The sequence below is a fragment of the Gymnodraco acuticeps genome, unplaced genomic scaffold (assembly GCF_902827175.1).
Source record: "Gymnodraco acuticeps unplaced genomic scaffold, fGymAcu1.1, whole genome shotgun sequence".
Lineage (NCBI taxonomy): Eukaryota > Metazoa > Chordata > Actinopteri > Perciformes > Bathydraconidae > Gymnodraco > Gymnodraco acuticeps.
In genome coordinates, this window is record NW_022990287.1 from 283142 (window position 1) to 302692 (window position 19551).

Sequence of the window (19551 nt, forward strand, 5' to 3'; positions counted from 1 at the left end):
TGAAAGGCTCTCTTGAGAGAAAGCATCTGGAACCGGCCCTGGAACGCGGTTCCAGGGCCGGTTCGGAGCTTGAGCCTGATAAGCACCCATTTTTCCTGTTCACACCGCAGCGGAGCCGGCTCTTTTCTCCGAAAACCGGTTCTTACCAAGCTCGAAAAAATTGTCGGTCTAGAATCAAAAACCGCATACGTCACGCTTACGTCAGATGGGGCGAGATTAACCTAAGCTAACAGTTTATGGTGAGTACGGCAAATGAAAGTTGTAACAAGCAGTAGCGCTGAGCAAAGTGACTAGAACGCAACCACACACTTATAAAAAAAAACACACTTTATAAAGTCAGGCAACACTAACCAGTAACCAGGCTTCGTGTGATTCTGTTTATTTGTGCCTTACTTTGACCATCCGTTCGCTGTTATTGATCATTGTGGAGAGCAGGCAGAAGTGTTGTTTTGTATTATAGCATCTATCGGATGGAATCAATATAGTAGAATCATAATGAAAAATACGCCGGTAAAATGTGCCTGTAGAAAACGGCTTATGCCACATTAGGATAGCAACAAGTAGTCAAGATAGTCAGTTTAGCTTCGGTTGCTATGCTAACATCACCCATTTTATACCAGAGAAACTTTCATAAAAGCGTTGTGATTAGGGGTGTAACGGTATCCGTATTCGTCCTGAACCGTCACGGTTCGGCACATGCAGTCACACGACGAATACGCCTTTGTTATGAGTGGGAAAAAAGTCTGTCACTCAGGGCAGTATCCATTACACTATATATAATCCAGGGGGCGGTATTGCGCCTAAAAGCCGTTTGCCAGCCGCCCTTAAACAACAAAACTAACAAAATACAAGAAGAAGAAAAGTTAGTCTGGCGATTTCAGATAACACACAGGAGCTAGAACCCACCTGCTTCTTTTAAATCAGCTGTGTGGGAACATTTCGGGTTCCCTGTGGACTACAACAACGATGGAGTGCGAGTGGTGGATCTGACGAGGACGGTGTGTCGGCGTTGTTCTACAGTGGTGCGGTATGCTAATGGTAACACACGCCAAACATGCTAAATCATATCAGAAGGCATCACCAAGATTTGCCGGCGAAAGACAACAGCCGTTCAACAGTTTATCCCTGCTGTTTAAACCAATAGACATGAAAGCGGTGAGACCAAAATAAATAACGGAAGCTATTGGTATATATATTTCAATTGCTATGCACCCTTAAAACACTTAATAATATTTTCAAGACATTCTTTTTAGTTTTACAGTTTGATGAAACCTTTTTGTTTGACATCAGCCATTATAGATAATATGCCCATCTGAGTGTGTGTGGTACTGTTTGTGGTTTGTTTTTTAATGTGTAATATAGTTAATTATTCAAAATGTTAGAGTTCCTTATTTTTAAACTGAAACTTGCACTACTGTTCAAAAATAAATAACATCAAACCTGGAATTATGCATTTGGGACTCTTTTTTGTTTTTTCTTGTTGTACCGAACCCGTACCGAACCGTGACCCCCAAACCGAGGTACGTACCGAACCGTGAATTCTGTGAACCGTTACACCCCTTTGATGGAAAAGAGCGTCAATTCATACTGACACACATTAATTGATGGGGAATTGGGGATATTTATCAGCTGCTTGTGTGACAGTCAGACAGTGAATACTTTCCAGCCGCTGCCGTGAGTTAACGGGAGAATAAACTCCGGTGGACGAGCAGCACTGCGGTTGGTAAATGCCGCTGAAACACATTAATAAAAAATGAATTGTTGTTGTGAGCGCCGTTGGGGAGAAAATCAGCGACGTAAACAGTGACGTCATGACGCAGCAGCGGCAGCACCAGTCGGGCTCTGGGCGGTGTGAACAAAACGGGGGCTGAAAAGAAAAACCGGTTCCGAGGAACCGTTCAAGGATGTCATGAACCATGCCATTTATTATTTATTTTGCGTTTGTTAATTATGGGGAATGATTGTGTTAAGAGGTAGTTAACCTGTTTATGTTTGGGTCAGATTTTTATGTTGACAATGTGGTTTTGAGTTAATTGTGTAACCTGTGGACGGTAAGCCTGTGGGGAGGGGCTATGGGTTCAAAAGGGACGGTGTTGGCGAAGATTCACTCGGGAGATTGTTGCAGTGAAGGCAACAGCTAGGATGTGTTCGGGAGATTGTTGCAGTGAAGGCAACAGCCAGAATGTGTTTATTCCATGAGTGATGGACGGCCTGGTTTGGTGACTTTTATATTGACTTTTATAGTTGTGTTGTTTTGCTTTTGTCAAACAGTATATATTTTTTTGTTGCTGTCATAAATAAAGTTTTGGAGCTTAATTCAACCGACAAAGCCTATGTTCCAAACGGACAAATAGAACCCCGTCACAGATGTATTGCTTGCTGGTACACTACAGCAACTGTTGTAGTTGTGTAGAAAGATAATTGTACCTTAAATAAAGATGCCTGTCCTTACCTAGTTCGTTGAGGCTCTGTGCAGCCTTGGTGATCTCCCTGCTGCCCCCCTGCAGCTGGCCCTGCAGCCTCTTGCTGAGGTACAGGATCCGAATGATCCTCCGCAGCAGGTCACAGGCCACCTGGAGCAGGAAGAGATGGACGAGGAAACATGGTGAGATACGTGACGCAAGCTTCAACCCAATATCCAGGGACCAAGAGTTCAAAACTTTTAATCCCTATCTGATCAGATCAGATTTATCTTTTGGGGAGTTCAAACCAAAAAACAGGATTAGGATCACTTTGATATCCGATCAGATCAGGAAATCCAATCCAAGCTTTAATCTGGATCAAAATCTTCAAAACCGGTAGTTCAAACCGACAACACAGGATTGGGATCAGTTTGATCCCAAAAAACTGGATTATCCTGATCCCACCAGAGGGTTGGATTTCCAGTGGATTACCAGAGCAAAATGTAATGTACAATTTATTTTAAAATATGTTTCCATTTAAATTAGATGGCAAAGTTTGTTAACTGAAATAATACACAATTTTTTTTCATGGGAAATACATTTTATTTTTCCATTTTTTGCTCACGTTTGTGGTGGCCTATTTTGTTTTCAACCAAATGTTGATGACATAAATGTTTATGCTCATGAAAGTATCACAACAAAGATTGTTAATCACAAATGTAATTTAGATTAAATAAAAAATATCTTCAACAAAAAAAAGTCCATCATCTGTCATCACCTTTCAAAAGTAATTGCAGACAATAGCATCTCGCCTTGCACCACCACTCAGTCTCTCATTTAGAGGGAAATCCATAGGTGGGCCTAGATCATCAGCAGGTGCGAGGGGCTCTGGGGGATCATCGATGTCAGAGAGGGGGACTCTACGATGGACAGCGATATTGTGTAGCACAATACAAGCCAGTGTTATTTGGCATGCTCCTTGGGGTTCCACTCTCAGATAGTTGAGGCATGCAAAGCGCCTCTTCAGTACTCCATTCAAGCGCTCAATGGCACACCTTGTTCTTCCATGGGCATTGTTGTAGCGCATCTGTGAAGGAGTGTTGGCCATGGGAAAAGGTGTCATCACCCATGGTAGGAGTGGGTAGGCACTGTCGGCTAATATAACTCCATCCGGCCTGTTGGTTTAGAATTCAGTGAACAACCGGCTCTCTGAAGATACGTGCATCGTGGACTGACCCAGGCCATCTCACAACACAGTTGGTGATGGCAAGGTCAGCATCTCCCACAAGTTGCACATTGATGCTGTGCCTCCCTTTCCTGTTGACATATTCCCACTCCCTCTGACGAGGTGCTTGAATATGTACATGGGTGCAGTCGATCACCCCAATGGTGTTGGGCATGTCTCCCAGAAGAAAAAACTTCTGCTTCACTTTGGCAATCTGGCCATCAGTGGGTAAAGTCACAAAGTGATCCAGCAGGCGAGCCAGTGCATCAGACACAGCTGTCACCACTTCACCCACTGTCCTGTGGACTCCCATGCTGTCAGCTATGACCTCATAGAATGTTCCACATGCGTAAAAGCGCAGGGCAATGAGGACCTGTTCCTCTACAGTCAGAGCATGACTCTGCAAGGTTTCTGCACTGCAGTTGTGGCCTGAACAGATCAGCAATGTAGTTGATGTCATCAAGTCCAAATCGAAAACGATTGTACAGTTCTTCTGTTGTGTACTGTTGGAGAGGTTTGGGGCGCTCGGTGTGGACCCTTTGGCGGTAACCTCTCCTTCCAGCATGGAATATGTGAACAATCCCTGCCATGACTGTGTTCTGACTGTTGTTTCAGTCAGTAGGCCTACATCAGTCTCTGAATAACAACTAATTGCAAATACACACCTGGAATGAATGTCCAGATTGGTTAGGGCCTGTGGTTAATTATGTAATTAATAGCAAGGCCAGACCTATACAAGTAATTGCTGACCTGACCAAACCATTGAGTTGGAAAGATGGACAAAAAGGGGCCTAATTTTACATCTGCTGAGACCCATGCACTGCTGCTGGGTGTAAGGAACAATTATGACTCCATAGTTGGTAGCTTTAACAGAGAGGGTGGAGCGACTAAAGTAAAGAGCGGAATATGGATGGAAGTTACAGACAATGTGAATGCCACAGGATCTGGACACAAGAGGACGGTGGACCAAGTGAGGTTGAGGTGGAAGAATTTGAAGCAGCAAGTTACCAAAGACCACAGCCAGGCTAAAAACCCACAGACGGGTAACAAACCACATAAAAGGGGACAATACACAGATGTGGTGCTTGATATCATTGGTGGTCAGCAGTCACAATCTTTACATGGAATACCAAACGTTGTACTGGATGGTGAGTCGCAGGTATGTGTGATTTTATCCTTGTTCCTATAGAACTACAATTATTATCTTGTATAATTGTTATTTTCATAGTACTACAATGGCTATATGTCTTACATAGCATCCTAGTACTACAATTTTCCAGGGTGCATGCTTGTGATCATCTTATTAAGGGGTATAAAGTATATTGATAAACTTTCATTTCAGGTCGTCAATGCACCTGATGTGACACACACCATTGAATATGTGGTCCTCCTGACCCATGTGGATCCAGAAGCTGGACCTTCAGCCAGGCCTGATGACACACTGCAAGAGCCACCTCTAAAGAGAAAATGCAAGCGCACCAGAAAACCAGAACAGAGGGATGATGCCTACGAGACTCTGCTGAGCCGTGAAACGGAGAGGGCAGAGATGCAGAACCGTCTGGCCGAAGAACAAATACAGCTGTGCCGGCTTCAGCAAACTGAAACCTCACTGAGAATTCAGCTCCTCAAAGCACGCCTGGATGATCCAGCTGCCTTTCAATGAATGCTTTATTGTTGTTACCCTAGTGGGAGTATTTTTTTTAATTACAATTTCATTATGATTTGATGTCCTTTATGTATTTAAAAATATAATTAAACATTATGTCTCTGCAATGTGGTCTCTTGTCTTCCTTGTATTATTTTTCATATCCACTAGATGGCGATCGGTAGGATTAAAGCACTGATATTCAGGATCTAGTCATCTTGAAAAATCGTAATCTGGATCAGACTGATCCTATCCTGAATTGCTTTGAACTCCAGGGACAAAATGTGGCCGACTTGTCTGATCCTGGATCACAAAAAATGGGATTTCAAAATCTGATCGGATCTGATTGAGATTAAAAGCTTTGAACTCTTGGGCCCAGGGCATAAGCAGTAAATATAGCTCAGATCAGAATGAAAGATTCATTATTATTGAATAATTCGCTTTGTTTGATCAGGGAGCAGCACTTTGGTCAAATGGTTCTCTCCTCTTCTCAAAAACATAGTGTACATTTTAAGAAGACACTGAGCGATCTGGTTTGTCAATAATGCTTGCTTTCAAAGCCAGGCAGAGCTACAAATACTACACTTTATGGTTGCTATGCCAATGCATAGCAATGTTAACCATGGAGATATTCCTGCTCTTTAACTACACCAAGTTCACACATATGTATCTGGAGGAAATACAGAACTTATTCATTTTGGGTAGACCAAGTTCAACAAAGATGGAAAGCAAGAAAAGGTTTATTGAGTTGTGCATGTGTAAAACCCTGAGAGAAGGACAGCCCACTGTAAATAACTGACTGCAAGAAGGATGTAAGTTTAATGATAGGTGGTTAGAGGAGGGGGGAGGATAAGCTGGAGAAGAAGGAGGAAGAGGATGAACAGAGGTGTATCTAGGGGGTGAGGGCCTCTGTGATGCTGTGTCCACCTGTCAATCAGACTGAGTATGAGTATAATATATATATATATATTAAGGGAGCATTGCTCTCGTTTTACTTAAAGCCACTCTCTTTAGTTAGTTAGTTCGGGCAGCGACACATTGCAGTTTATTGAGGATGTATGCAGGGGAACCATAGAGGATGCTGTTGCAGTAATCTAGTCGGGATGTATTGAAGGCATGGATCAGAGCTTCAGCAGCGGTGGATGAGAGGGAGGGTCTGATGCAGGCAATATTCTTTAAGTGGAAGAAGGCGTTTTTTTGGTCGTCGGCATAACAGTGGAACCGGAGTTGGTGTTGACGGAGGATCTGTCTGGGAAGATGTAAATGATGAAAAGTAGGGGACCAGTTACAGAGCCCTGGGGGAGGCCGTGAGTGACTGAAGCGGTAGGGGATTTGAGGTTGTTGATGGAAATGAATCGTTTTCTGCCAGAGATATGATTTAAGCCAGAAGAGGGCAGTGCCGGTTATGCCATTGAAGGACTGAATGCGGGTGATGAGGATGGAGTGGTTTATGGTGTCGAAGGCGGCGGTTAGGTCAAGAAAGATGAGGATGGAGAGGAGAATGTAATTTGTGACCTTGAGTAGAGCAGTTTTTTGACAAGCACGCTTTGACAAGGGTGGAGAGGATGGGGTCCAGGATGAGGGTTGAAATTGTCATGTCAGTGACTAGGGAAGCTAGGTCAGCAGTGGTGATTTGAGTGAATTATGTAAAAAGTTGATTCGAAGGAGGAGGGAAGGAAGGTTCGAGGAAAGGATGGGTGGTGGAGGAGTTGGAAGCGTTGGCCAGTTGGCTGTGTATTTCAATTTTGTCCTTAAAAAACCAAGATAAAATTAGTCGCATTTGGTGGCAGTGAAGGAGTTGGAGATGGTGTCCATAGGTTTGAGGAGTTTGCTTATGCTTGCTTAAAAGTGTATTAGGGTAGTTGCTGCCAGATTGTATGACAGAGGAGTAGTGGGAGGAGAGTGCGCTGTTGAGGACGTCTTTGTACTGCTGTTGGTGTGGTTTGTAGACATCTTTATGTATCGTAAGACCGGTTCTATTTGCAAGTCTTTCGAGCTGGCAGGCCTTTAGATTGAAGGTGTCGGAGATGATAAGTGTACCAGGGGGTGGAGTGAGTGAAAGAGACAGATTTGGTTTTTATTGGAGCACGTTGATTGAGAACGCTCTTCCCACAACTGTAAAGGAAAGTAAAACTATACTTACCTTCAAAACCTCTCTTAAAGAGCACCTTCGGGGGAGAGCATTGCAAAACTGGCCCCGGTAATGGTACAAATCTCAACCTGTCGTTCAATGGACAGCTTCCACCCCCATCTATGTATATACTCGCATTTTAGACTCTGTTACTAACTGTATATCTGTAGACTTGGTATGTCTTAAATGTCCGGTTAGGATGTATTAGAACGAAATCTAAAATGAAAATTGTAAATAAGCAATCTGTATGTAAAAAACCACCTGTATGTAAATTGTAAATAAGCCATCTGTATGTCAAATATGTCTTATATGTCTTAAATGATATGATGAATTGGAAATGGGGGACCCTGATGTAAACAAGATGAAAGTCTTTCTCTGGTCTGCATCCCCTTAACAATTGTATGTTTTGAGCTGTACTGTACTGTACCCAATATACAAGCTGTTCATAAACTTTTCAATCAATCAATCAATCAGACAGGAGGAGAGAGCATTGTTGTAAGTGTAGACCAGGTCAGCAGGTGAATCGTACTGGATGAGGGTCGAGTCAGGGATGGTGTCAGCCAATAGGGAGGAGAGGGAGGAGGGGTTTATGGATTTGAGATTCCAGAAAGTTATGGTGCGCTTCTGCTTGATGAGGGGGGTTGGGGTGAGGATGTCCATGGTAATTGCCAGATGGTCGGAGATTGTGTGGTCAGAGGTGTTCAGATTGCTGATGGAAATGCCAGACTTGCAGACCTGATCCAGTGTGTGACCTTTTTTATGGTTGGGAAAGTCTAAATGCTGTGTGATGTTGAAATAGTTGAGGATGTCCAGGAATTATGTAGTGGCTTTGGAGTCAGGTGAGTCAACATGAATATTGAAATCACCCAGAAGCAGAACATATGGAGATATGGAGCAGAGTTGTGTTAGGAATTCAGACAGGTCAGAGGAGAAAGCAGTGTTTGGATTCGGGGGACGGTAAATTACTGCAGTAACCAGGGGTTTTGGACCAGACAGTTTAAAAGCAATGTATTCAAATGAGGAGGAATATTGCATTCGTTTTTATGTGATTAAAAAATTGCAAAATCCTACCACCCGCGGCCATGGTTGCGTGGTTTCTTCATGCATTTGTATCTGGGGGGTATAGTCTGTTTGAGGGAGAAGTATTCCTGTGATTTTTGCCAAGTTTCAGTGATGCAGAGAAAGTCCAGATTATTGGCTGTGATGAATTCATTGAGAATGAGACCCTTGCTATTCAGAGACCGGGTGTTAAATAGAGCAAGTTTGAGATGTTGTTGAGTTTTAACAGGCTGGGGTGCTTTGGAAAGGGGGTTGTAGGCAAGCAGAGTGCACGCACGTGTTGGTTGTTGTGATGAGGACATGGTGGCAGGGTGGTGGCAGGGTGGTGTCAGTGCGCGCAGCAGACCAGAGGGATGGGATGGAATGACCGGACCGGGAGTAAAAAACGTTCTTCCGGAGCTTCTGTGGATGTATTTTGGTCGTTGTTGCAGTCCTTGATCTCTGATGGCGGAGATTATCGTTGGGCATAGTGGAGTGGGAAAACGGTTTTAGCTGTGAGTAGTTGTGCAAGGGAGTATGTCCGTGTCATGCCAGACTGGGAGGATGCGAAACAGGAGTTGTTTGCCTGTTGCAGTGAAGTTGTTGAGAGGATAAGTGACAGAGTCAGCGGGAATCTCCACAGCATGGCAGGTGATCGGGCCGAGTGGAGAGGTTGAGTCAACTGCCAATGAGACGGCGGGAGTGCGAGGGAGAAAGATGGCGAGGAGATGAAGCCGGTAGACGGGTCCGCTGCTAGCATTTAGCATCTAGCCACCCGGTGATTGGAGGGTGGCTAGCTGTAGAGGTAGCAATCCCGGCTACCAGGGCTGACCGCACCGGGATATCTGAGAGACTGGCCGGGAAATACCTCACAGTAGCTGTGCCGTACAGAGACGAAGGTATCCAATGGCCAGGACAGCTGATGGCAGGGATCAGATGAGTTTGGTGATAGCGGCCGGTAGCTAGCAGGCTAGGAACCGTTGAGCAGTTGATCACTAACAGGTAGGTGACAACAACTACTTGAAAAAAAGTAACGATACAGATGAAACAAGAATTCACTCGCACTGATTACACATAAGAACAAGTACACTATTAGCTCTACCCAGGTAGAAGGAGCAATAGCAGTTCACACACAGAACTGAACTATAGAGATCTTGAATTATCTTATTTAAAGGTGGGGTAGGTAAGTTTCAGAAACCGGCTCGAGTGCACTAAAATTTGAAAGTACACAGCCGAAAAGAATCCGCCCCTTCCTTCAGACTTCCTTACAGAGCACCTCCTCCAACACACATGAACGCGCAATGCACGCCCAATGAGGGCACGAGATACATTTGTGCGTGCACGAGATGGAAGGCTGACAGACAGGGCGGCAATCCAATCCGTTTACGGGTTCCACAGATGAAATGTTGTTATGGATTTTTTGTCAAAGCACTTAAGATATTCATTGCTATCGGGATGTTAAGAGCATTCCATGGAATATAACAAAAAGTGTTTCTCAAGCCGGTTTCTGAAACTTACCTACCCCACCTTTAAAAGGGAAAGGACTCTTTTATTTGTTTAGTTTTATTTATTTTGAAGTATGTTAAGAGCTCTATTTTTTGTCAACTGTTCAACTAAATCTAACTCCTCCCCAGAGTTGTTCAAGGCATACCACTATTCGGACCTAGGTAGATGTTAGTGTCTCTGTTTGTGTGAGATAGGACTACAGGTGCTACATTATCTTATCTTAATACACAGCAGGGAGTTGCAGCTTGCCGCAGTAACACATTGCTGGGCCCCGAGGCATATTCTTGTGCTACGAGCGGGAAGAAATATTTGTAATAATAAAATACAATAAAAAGTTACCTTAACAAACCTCAAGTCACCCGTTAGTGGCATGATAATCAAAATCAATCAGAACGAATGACCAGTTGGACTTCAAACAAATGAACTAATTGGAGATGGGGGAGGTTAGGTGATTGGGGGATTTCACTGCTTGTGTGGCATTCCAATTAAGAAAAAAGAAAAAAGAGATGGGTTCATTCTTTATTATCTGAAATCCATTGTTTTCTTTTATTGTACAGCTATCTTCAGTTTGTCCATGTTAATTATGTGAGGTAGAAAGGAAGATATTGTGCTGTTTTACGAGCTGACAGACCTTTGATGATGACTGATCACCTAATGTTTGAGTCATTGGACTCATACTGAAGGCTCAGGTAGCAAACATGATGTAGAGATCTCAGAGTATCCGAGGCATTAGCTCAGCTGAGACACTTCACAATCCTGCTGACCTTTCTCCAGCTGCTGTTTGATCCATCATGATTTCCCTTAGCTGCACCAACGGGAGACCTGCCCCCACATGTTACTCTGCTGTGCACGGATAGCAGCAAGGAGCTGTGCACACAACAAACATCTCCATGTAAACAGAAATGCTGAACCACTCTCCAACACAGAGTCGATCTCTCTGTGGGTTTTGGAAAGCTTGGTTCTTTGGTAATACTGCCACACACTTTCTTGAGCCAGCTCAAAAGAGAAACTGACTGGGGGCCTGTGTCCACATATCACCTCATTCTGTGCACCAGCTGATCTGAACACTTAAGCGCTGGTGACTGGTAGGGTTGCAAAATTCCGGGAATTTTCAAAGATGGAAACTTTCCATGGGAATTTATGGGAATAAACTGGGAATTTTCTAAATTGAAGGTTAGCTCTTCATAGGGAACTTCAATATAGTTGGGGAAAGTATATTTGAGCATAATCTTGACTAAAACAAACAGATGCCATTCAAGCACACTTGAATATCCATGCCATAGCACACTGCTTACTGCATGGCTATTGAGACCACACAAAGGTTCACAACACGCTCACAAATGTGAGAGTGGAACAACTGGTTGGCATTCGGGCAAACCTAAGGCTCTTTGAGCCTGACACAGAGCCATCCTCAACAAGGCTGGACAGTGACACTGAAGAGGAAGAGTGTGATGTTGATGAGGCCCAGGAAGAGCCCGTTGACTGAAAGGGTTTAGCAAAAATGCAGAGGATTGCTTGAAGGACAGTTTGCATGTTGAATGGGACTTTGTGGAGGGAGAAGGGCTCTTTTCATTTAACGTTTAGAATGGGACTTTGTGGGGATTTTTGGATAGGGGGTGCATTTTTGTTCATTTTTTAATGAGAGGGGTTGGGGGGGATGAGTAATATTTAACTCAACATTCCTGTTTTCGTTCTTCAATGAAACAAATAATTGTTCAATAAAAAAATGAAAACTTGTTCTGTTCTACTTAAAAAAAATTAAAAGAAAAATTAAAAATAATCTGTTGAAATGTCATGTTTTTTGTTTAATTTTGCATCGAATATTTCCAAAATTCCCCAGCTTAACTTCCCATGGAAACTTTCCGGAAATGTTCCGCCCCTTTGCAACCCTAGTGACTGGTAATGTCAGTGTACAAATTGGAGGGGAAGCTCCTTATTGGCTGTGTCTTTCGTACCGAGACCATCATAACAAAGAGAGAAACGCTCACTTGTTTGAGCAGATCAGCCGGCAGACCCTGGATGTTGCTGCCGGTGAGTGTTGTACTTTTATTGCCATGAGATGAAGCTCACTCGTTCAAAGTGTTTGGTGCTCATGATAAGTCAAACAAAGGTACAGTACAGAGCAATACACAGGCAGGATATTGTTGACACTGAAACAATGAAAAATCGCTGGTAGCGTTTGTTGATGAAAGGCTGAGAGGAAGAGCTCCCTGACGCTCTGCTGGCATCTTTCAAGAGAAGGCGCTATGTGGACACAGGGCCAGATTCAAACACAGCCACTGAACAGCAAATATAACAGCATCACCATGCAGTGTGTGTGGGAGTTACCTGCAGTCTGGCCAGCTGGGTGATCCTGGCCACAATCTTGTTGTACGGGTCAACAATCTTCGTCCTTATCCTGAAGAGATTTGCAACGTTTCATTAGGAACCAGAGTTGCTCATAAAAGCATCACCGCACAAATCCTGAAGCAGCTTTGTGTATCTCGAAAAGTCATATATAAAAATGATATGTATAATCTTTATGAACCTGTCATCTGAGACTTGTTATCAGCTGACCACAATTGTTTCAGATTGCATCAAAAGTTATTTTCAGCTGTTTTGTAAATGAATAATTATTAAACATTTTATTCATTTAGAAATGAATTTATAAAACAATTACCCAATAAGACAAACCTAAACAAATAAGATAATGAGTTTAGAAAAATAGCATCACCTGTTAACAATGAGTAATTCAAGGCTTAAGATGGGCATTCTCTGTAACACCATTTTTGCTCAAACATCTTTTAAAGATGTTGGTGGAGGCTAGCTTTTGAGTGGTTGTACAAGAGCTGTTTAGTGAGTTAAGTTAGGGGGACAGGCAACAATGGAAGAGGTGGTGCTGATATTGTAATTGATTTCTATCACAATTACAAAGTTAAAACGTAATCCAACATATTTAATCACTGTTGTTTTTTTGTTTGCTTTACTGTGTGCATTGTGATTCTTTATTGACATCTTAGAAGAGCAGAACCTATGACCCATTTAGGTTCAAACTTAAATTAGACATCAAAGGCCTTAGTTTCTTCACTGGATTTTGTTACGCCAAGAGATAATAGAGAAAGCGTTTGTTATATACTGCCGATAAGTCAACACAAATCTATAATTATATCATTTTCATGCCCAGTTAAGAAGACCAGTGCAGAATGGAGACCGTGGCTGTAAGCAGTGTGAGCCACAGGAAACACTTTACCTGTCCACAGCTGCCTGCAGAGCACTGATCCTGGTCTGCATCATCTGAAGGACCCCTGAAAAACAAGATTTGCTGTCAGTACAGTACAATTTCACACTTATTTGAAGAGGTCCCCTATTATACTGTTTTTCATCAAGACATGATAGGTCTCAGATATACACAAAACATGTCTCTGAAGTGTTTGGCGCCAAACACCAAACAGATCATTGTAGCATTACCCATAATCCCCTCTGTTTCAGCCCTGTTTCCAAAGTGCTGATTCTCTGTCTGTTACTTTAGATGAAAATAAGGAGCCCCTCCCCACGCCCCTCTGAGAGACATTTGGTTACAAAGAACTCAATGGAGCTCTAGGAGGACATTCAGGTGATAAGGGGGGGGGTTACCTTGGTTGCTGATTGGCTAATGGTTACACAAGACAAAACATCGCTATGACATCATAAAGTGGCCAAAATCTGATCAGCTCATTTTCAGACAGGTTTTTATAGAAATGGATCAAAAAGAGAGAGAATCTTTGTTCCTGAAACTTTCAGAGTCTCTTTCCACAGAGGGGACACATGTTGATGTAGAAGAGACATGAAGAAGAGGGGACACATGTTGATGTAGAAGAGACATGGAGAAGAGGGGACACATGTTGATGTAGAAGAGACATGGAGAAGAGGGGACACATGTTGATATAGAAGAGACATGGAGAAGAGGGGACACATGTTGATGTAGAAGAGACATGGAGAAAAGGGGACACATGTTGATGTAGAAGAGACATGGAGAAAAGGGGACACATGTTGATGTAGAAGAGACATGAAGAAGAGGGGACACATGTTGATGTAGAAGAGACATGAAGAAGAGGGGACACATGTTGATGTAGAAGAGACATGAAGAAGAGGGGACACATGTTGATGTAGAAGAAACATGAAGAAGAGGGGACACATGTTGATGTAGAAGAGACGTGAAGAAGAGGGGACACATGTTGATGTAGAAGAGACATGAAGAAGAGGGGACACATGTTGATGTAGAAGAGACATGAAGAAGAGGGGACACATGTTGATGTAGAAGAGACATGGAGAAGAGGGGACACATGTTGATGTAGAAGAGACATGAAGAAGAGGGGACACATGTTGATGTAGAAGAGACATGAAGAAGAGGGGACACATGTTGATGTAGAAGAGACATGAAGAAGAGGGGACACATGTTGATGTAGAAGAGACATGAAGAAGAGAGGACACATGGTGATGTAGAAGAGACATGGAGAAGAGGGGACACATGTTGATGTAGAAGAGACATGAAGAAGAGGGGACACATGTTGATGTAGAAGAGACATGAAGAAGAGGGGACACATGTTGATGTAGAAGAGACATGAAGAAGAGGGGACACATGTTGATGTAGAAGAGACATGAAGAAGAGGGGACACATGTTGATGTAGAAGAGACATGAAGAAGAGGGGACACATGTTGATGTAGAAGAGACACGAAGAAGAGGGGACACATGTTGATGTAGAAGAAACATGAAGAAGAGGGGACACATGTTGATGTAGAAGAGACATGAAGAAGAGGGGACACATGTTGATGTAGAAGAGACATGAAGAAGAGGGGACACATATTGATGAAGAAGAGACATGAAGAAGAGGGGACACATGTTGATGTAGAAGAGACATGAAGAAGAGGGGACACATATTGATGAAGAAGAGACATGAAGAAGAGGGGACACATGTTGATGTAGAAGAGACATGGAGAAGAGGGGACACATGTTGATGTAGAAGAGACATGAAGAAGAGGGGACACATGTTGATGTAGAAGAGACATGGAGAAGAGGGGACACATGTTGATGTAGAAGAGACATGAAGAAGAGGGGACACATGTTGATGTAGAAGAGACATGAAGAAGAGGGGACACATGTTGATGTAGAATAGACATGAAGAAGAGGGGACACATGTTGATGTAGAAGAGACATGAAGAAGAGGGGACACATGTTGATGTAGAAGAGACATGAAGAAGAGGGGACACATGTTGATGTAGAAGAGACATGAAGAAGAGGGGACACATGTTGATGTAGAAGAGACATGAAGAAGAGGGAACACATGTTGATGTAGAAGAGACATGGAGAAGAGGGGACACATGTTGATGTAGAAGAGACATGGAGAAGAGGGGACACATGTTGATGTAGAAGAGACATGAAGAAGAGGGGACACATGTTGATGTAGAAGAGACATGAAGAAGAGGGGACACATGTTGATGTAGAAGAGACATGAAGAAGAGGGGACACATGTTGATGTAGAAGAGACATGAAGAAGAGGGGACACATGTTGATGTAGAAGAGACATGAAGAAGAGGGGACACATGTTGATGTAGAAGAGACATGAAGAAGAGGGGACACATGTTGATGTAGAGGAGACATGAAGAAGAGGGGACACATGTTGATGTAGAAGAGACATGAAGAAGAGGGGACACATGGTGATGTAGAAGAGACATGAAGAAGAGGGGACACATGTTGATGTAGAAGAGACATGAAGAAGAGGGGGCACATGTTGATGTAGAAGAGACATGAAGAAAAGGGGACACATGTTGATGTAGAAGAGACATGAAGAAGAGGGGACACATGTTGATGTAGAAGAGACATGAAGAAGAGGGGACACATGTTGATGTAGAAGAGACATGAAGAAGAGGGGACACATGTTGATGTAGAAGAGACATGAAGAAGAGGGGACACATGTTGATGTAGAAGAGACATGGAGAAGAGGAGACACATGTTGATGTAGAAGAGACATGAAGAAGAGGGGACACATGTTGATGTAGAAGAGACATGAAGAAGAGGGGACACATGTTGATGTAGAAGAGACATGAAGAAGAGGGGACACATGTTGATGTAGAAGAGACATGAAGAAGAGGGGACACATGTTGATGTAGAAGAGACATGAAGAAGAGGGAACACATGTTGATGTAGAAGAGACATGGAGAAGAGGGGACACATGTTGATGTAGAAGAGACATGGAGAAGAGGGGACACATGTTGATGTAGAAGAGACATGAAGAAGAGGGGACACATGTTGATGTAGAAGAGACATGAAGAAGAGGGGACACATGTTAATGTAGAAGAGACATGAAGAAGAGGGGACACATGTTGATGTAGAAGAGACATGAAGAAGAGGGGACACATGTTGATGTAGAAGAGACATGGAGAAGAGGGGACACATGTTGATGTAGAAGAGACATGAAGAAGAGGGGACACATGTTGATGTAGAGGAGACATGAAGAAGAGGGGACACATGTTGATGTAGAAGAGACATGAAGAAGAGGGGACACATGGTGATGTAGAAGAGACATGAAGAAGAGGGGACACATGTTGATGTAGAAGAGACATGAAGAAGAGGGGGCACATGTTGATGTAGAAGAGACATGAAGAAAAGGGGACACATGTTGATGTAGAAGAGACATGAAGAAGAGGGGACACATGTTGATGTAGAAGAGACATGGAGAAGAGGAGACACATGTTGATGTAGAAGAGACATGAAGAAGAGGGGACACATGTTGATGTAGAAGAGACATGAAGAAGAGGGGACACATGTTGATGTAGAAGAGACATGAAGAAGAGGGGACACATGTTGATGTAGAAGAGACATGAAGAAGAGGGGACACATGTTGATGTAGAAGAGACATGAAGAAGAGGGGACACATGTTGATGTAGAAGAGACATGGAGAAGAGGGGACACATGTTGATGTAGAAGAGACATGAAGAAGAGGGGACACATGTTGATGTAGAAGAGACATGAAGAAGAGGGGACACATGTTGATGTAGAAGAGACGTGAGGAAGTGGATTTTGCATAATAGGTCCCCTTTAATGTGCTGGCCTTCTCTGGTGGTAAAACCCAAGAACTGCAATAAATGAAAGGCAGAGTTTTATTACAGTCCTCTACTGCAGCAGGTGTCTTAATGATGTTCTCGTTTTAACCTGGAGGTTGGCTGATGGGGCTTATAAGGCATTATTACTGTCTATACACATCTTACCAATAAACAGTAGTAAGGATTCTCAATATGCAATAAAGGTCCATGCAGTAATATAAATGATCAAGAAAAAGTGAAAAAAATTGAGGCAGCTATAATAGCAAAGCATGCTTTATCATAGCATTTCATTGTTGGTGCTAAATAAGTGTAATGTATATTCATGCATTAAGAGATCTACACTGGAGCTGCAGCATACGGTAAGTAATTATAATTCATGAAATTGCATTGCACTTTACTTAACACCAAAATGATATGTTGCTATGGTCTTATTAACCCTTCTCTTGCATTTCGGGTCAAAAGTGACCGAATGACCTTTATTTTAATCATAAATATTGTGTTTTTCATCCAATTACCTCAATACCATATGTTATCCTCCACACTAGGCCTCTGAACATATACACTTGCATTGAATTTTGAGTGATTGGGGTTCCAGAGATATGTGCAAAACACACCGGTCAATTTTGACCGAAAATAGCATGGGAAGGGGGGGTATGACCTAACGCAAGAGGAGGGTTAAATGTGTTAAAAGTAGACAAGCAATCAGTTACATAATGTAAGATACTGGCAGACCGTTCAAATCCCTCTGTGGTTTCATTAACATTGCCACAAACATTTTAAAGATCTCAGTAGATATCTGGGACCTGCATTGATTAAGGCTGATAACTTACCTATACAAGGTATATTTAAATATACGTTTTCTTTTTCAAAATACCAAACAGATCATGCATTTTAGCCATGCCTCATTTCGCTCTCCTCCACCCTGTCTTTGCATGCGCTGCAGCTGACCACGCCCCCCCTGCAAAGGAGGGGGCCGAGTTACGAGCGTCATGTTACCATGCTGTTACCATGCCACGGCAACCTCTCGTTCCCCTGATTGGTGGAGAGTTGGCCATATAGGCGGAGCTCCTCATCACTGACATCAGACTATTTTCAAATCTGTATCAGTCTGTATCAGATCCGTTACATACCTGCCAACCCTACCGATTCGGGCGGTAGTCTACCGCTTTTGACATGTTTCTACCGCTACCGACTCAGCTGGCTTTCCCTACCGATTTTCAATCTTCCCAAACTATAACAAATAAAAACGACACTACATAGACACTGGACTCGACTTTTGGCGGACACCGTTTGCAGCGTGTCTGTGATCGCATCATACAAACAGTCCTCTGTGTTTCTGAAAGAGAAACAACGTGCAGACCGGGGGTAACGCTGCCTTTCCTCTGCACCCCCGGGGCTGATGGGTAATCACTCCCAAATGAGTGAGGGAACAGAGACGAGGCATTTGAGTCCTGCAGGATTTCCCCGTTAGTATCAGTGTCTCGAAAACACATGTTGGCGACTGAAAGACATCCAGTGTTTGGTCTTTTCCTGAAGCATCCTTCACCTACAGTGTCTCAACTGAAAGAGGACCACAAACACACACAAAATATGATACCATTTTGAGATATTTATCTCCCATTCTTTCACTTTTTCAACACCAAACATGTCGTTAATGTCTTTGTTTAGTGAACTACAGCAATCTGAAAGCCTGTACATTATTTATATCACAATTTATCAATAGAAAAATGCAGGAAATGACTTTTTTTAAATGCAGTATTTTCTGATTTATGGCACAACACAAAGATATTTCGCTCTGTGCAAACCTTTGACTCGAATATGTCAACATGAAACAAGAATATGAACCTGGCTTTATCCAATGTTCACACAAGAGTTCTACATCCTGACACATCCTTCATCTACACTGTCTCAACTGAAAGAGGTCCAGAAACACATTAGAAATATAATAAAATGTGGAGACGTTGGGATATTTATCTCCCATTCTTTCACTTTTTCTGACATTTTCAACACCAAACATGTCGTTAATGTCTCTGTTTAGTGAACTACAGTAATCTGAAAGCCTGTACATTATTTATATCAGTAGAAAAATGCAGGAAATGACTTTTTTTTTTAATGCAGTATTTTCTGATTTGTGGCGCAACACAAAGATATTTCGCTCTGTGCAAACCTTTGACTCGAATATGTCAACAACATGAAACAAGAATATGAACCTGGCTTTATCCAATGTTCACACAGGAGTTCTACATCCTGACACATCCTTCATCTACACTGTCTCAACTGAAAGAGGACCAGAAACACATTAGAAATATAATAAAATGTGGAGACGTTGGGATATTTATCTCCCATTCTTTCACTTTTCTGGCATTTTACAGACCAGACATGTCGTTGATGTCACTGTTTACCAAACTACCACTTTTTCTGAAAAATGCATAAAATGATGCAATATATGTTAAATACATGGTTTATACATGTTATTTATCGGGTTCCATTTCTTCTGATTACCTCATTTGGGCGTGCACATTTGCCGCCCTTTAAAGGCTTCTCC

General features: G+C 42.7%; 1 protein-coding gene across 1 annotated transcript in view; it reads right to left on the reverse strand.

The window, feature by feature from the left end:
* Positions 1–19551, reverse strand: part of LOC117549759 (conserved oligomeric Golgi complex subunit 5-like) — a 76943-nt gene that overhangs the window by 44685 nt on the left and 12707 nt on the right. Inside the window, 3 exon segments of the mRNA XM_034221827.1 lie at positions 2453–2573; positions 12276–12345; positions 13177–13231. Of these exon segments, the coding sequence (XP_034077718.1) occupies positions 2453–2573; positions 12276–12345; positions 13177–13231 (246 nt within the window).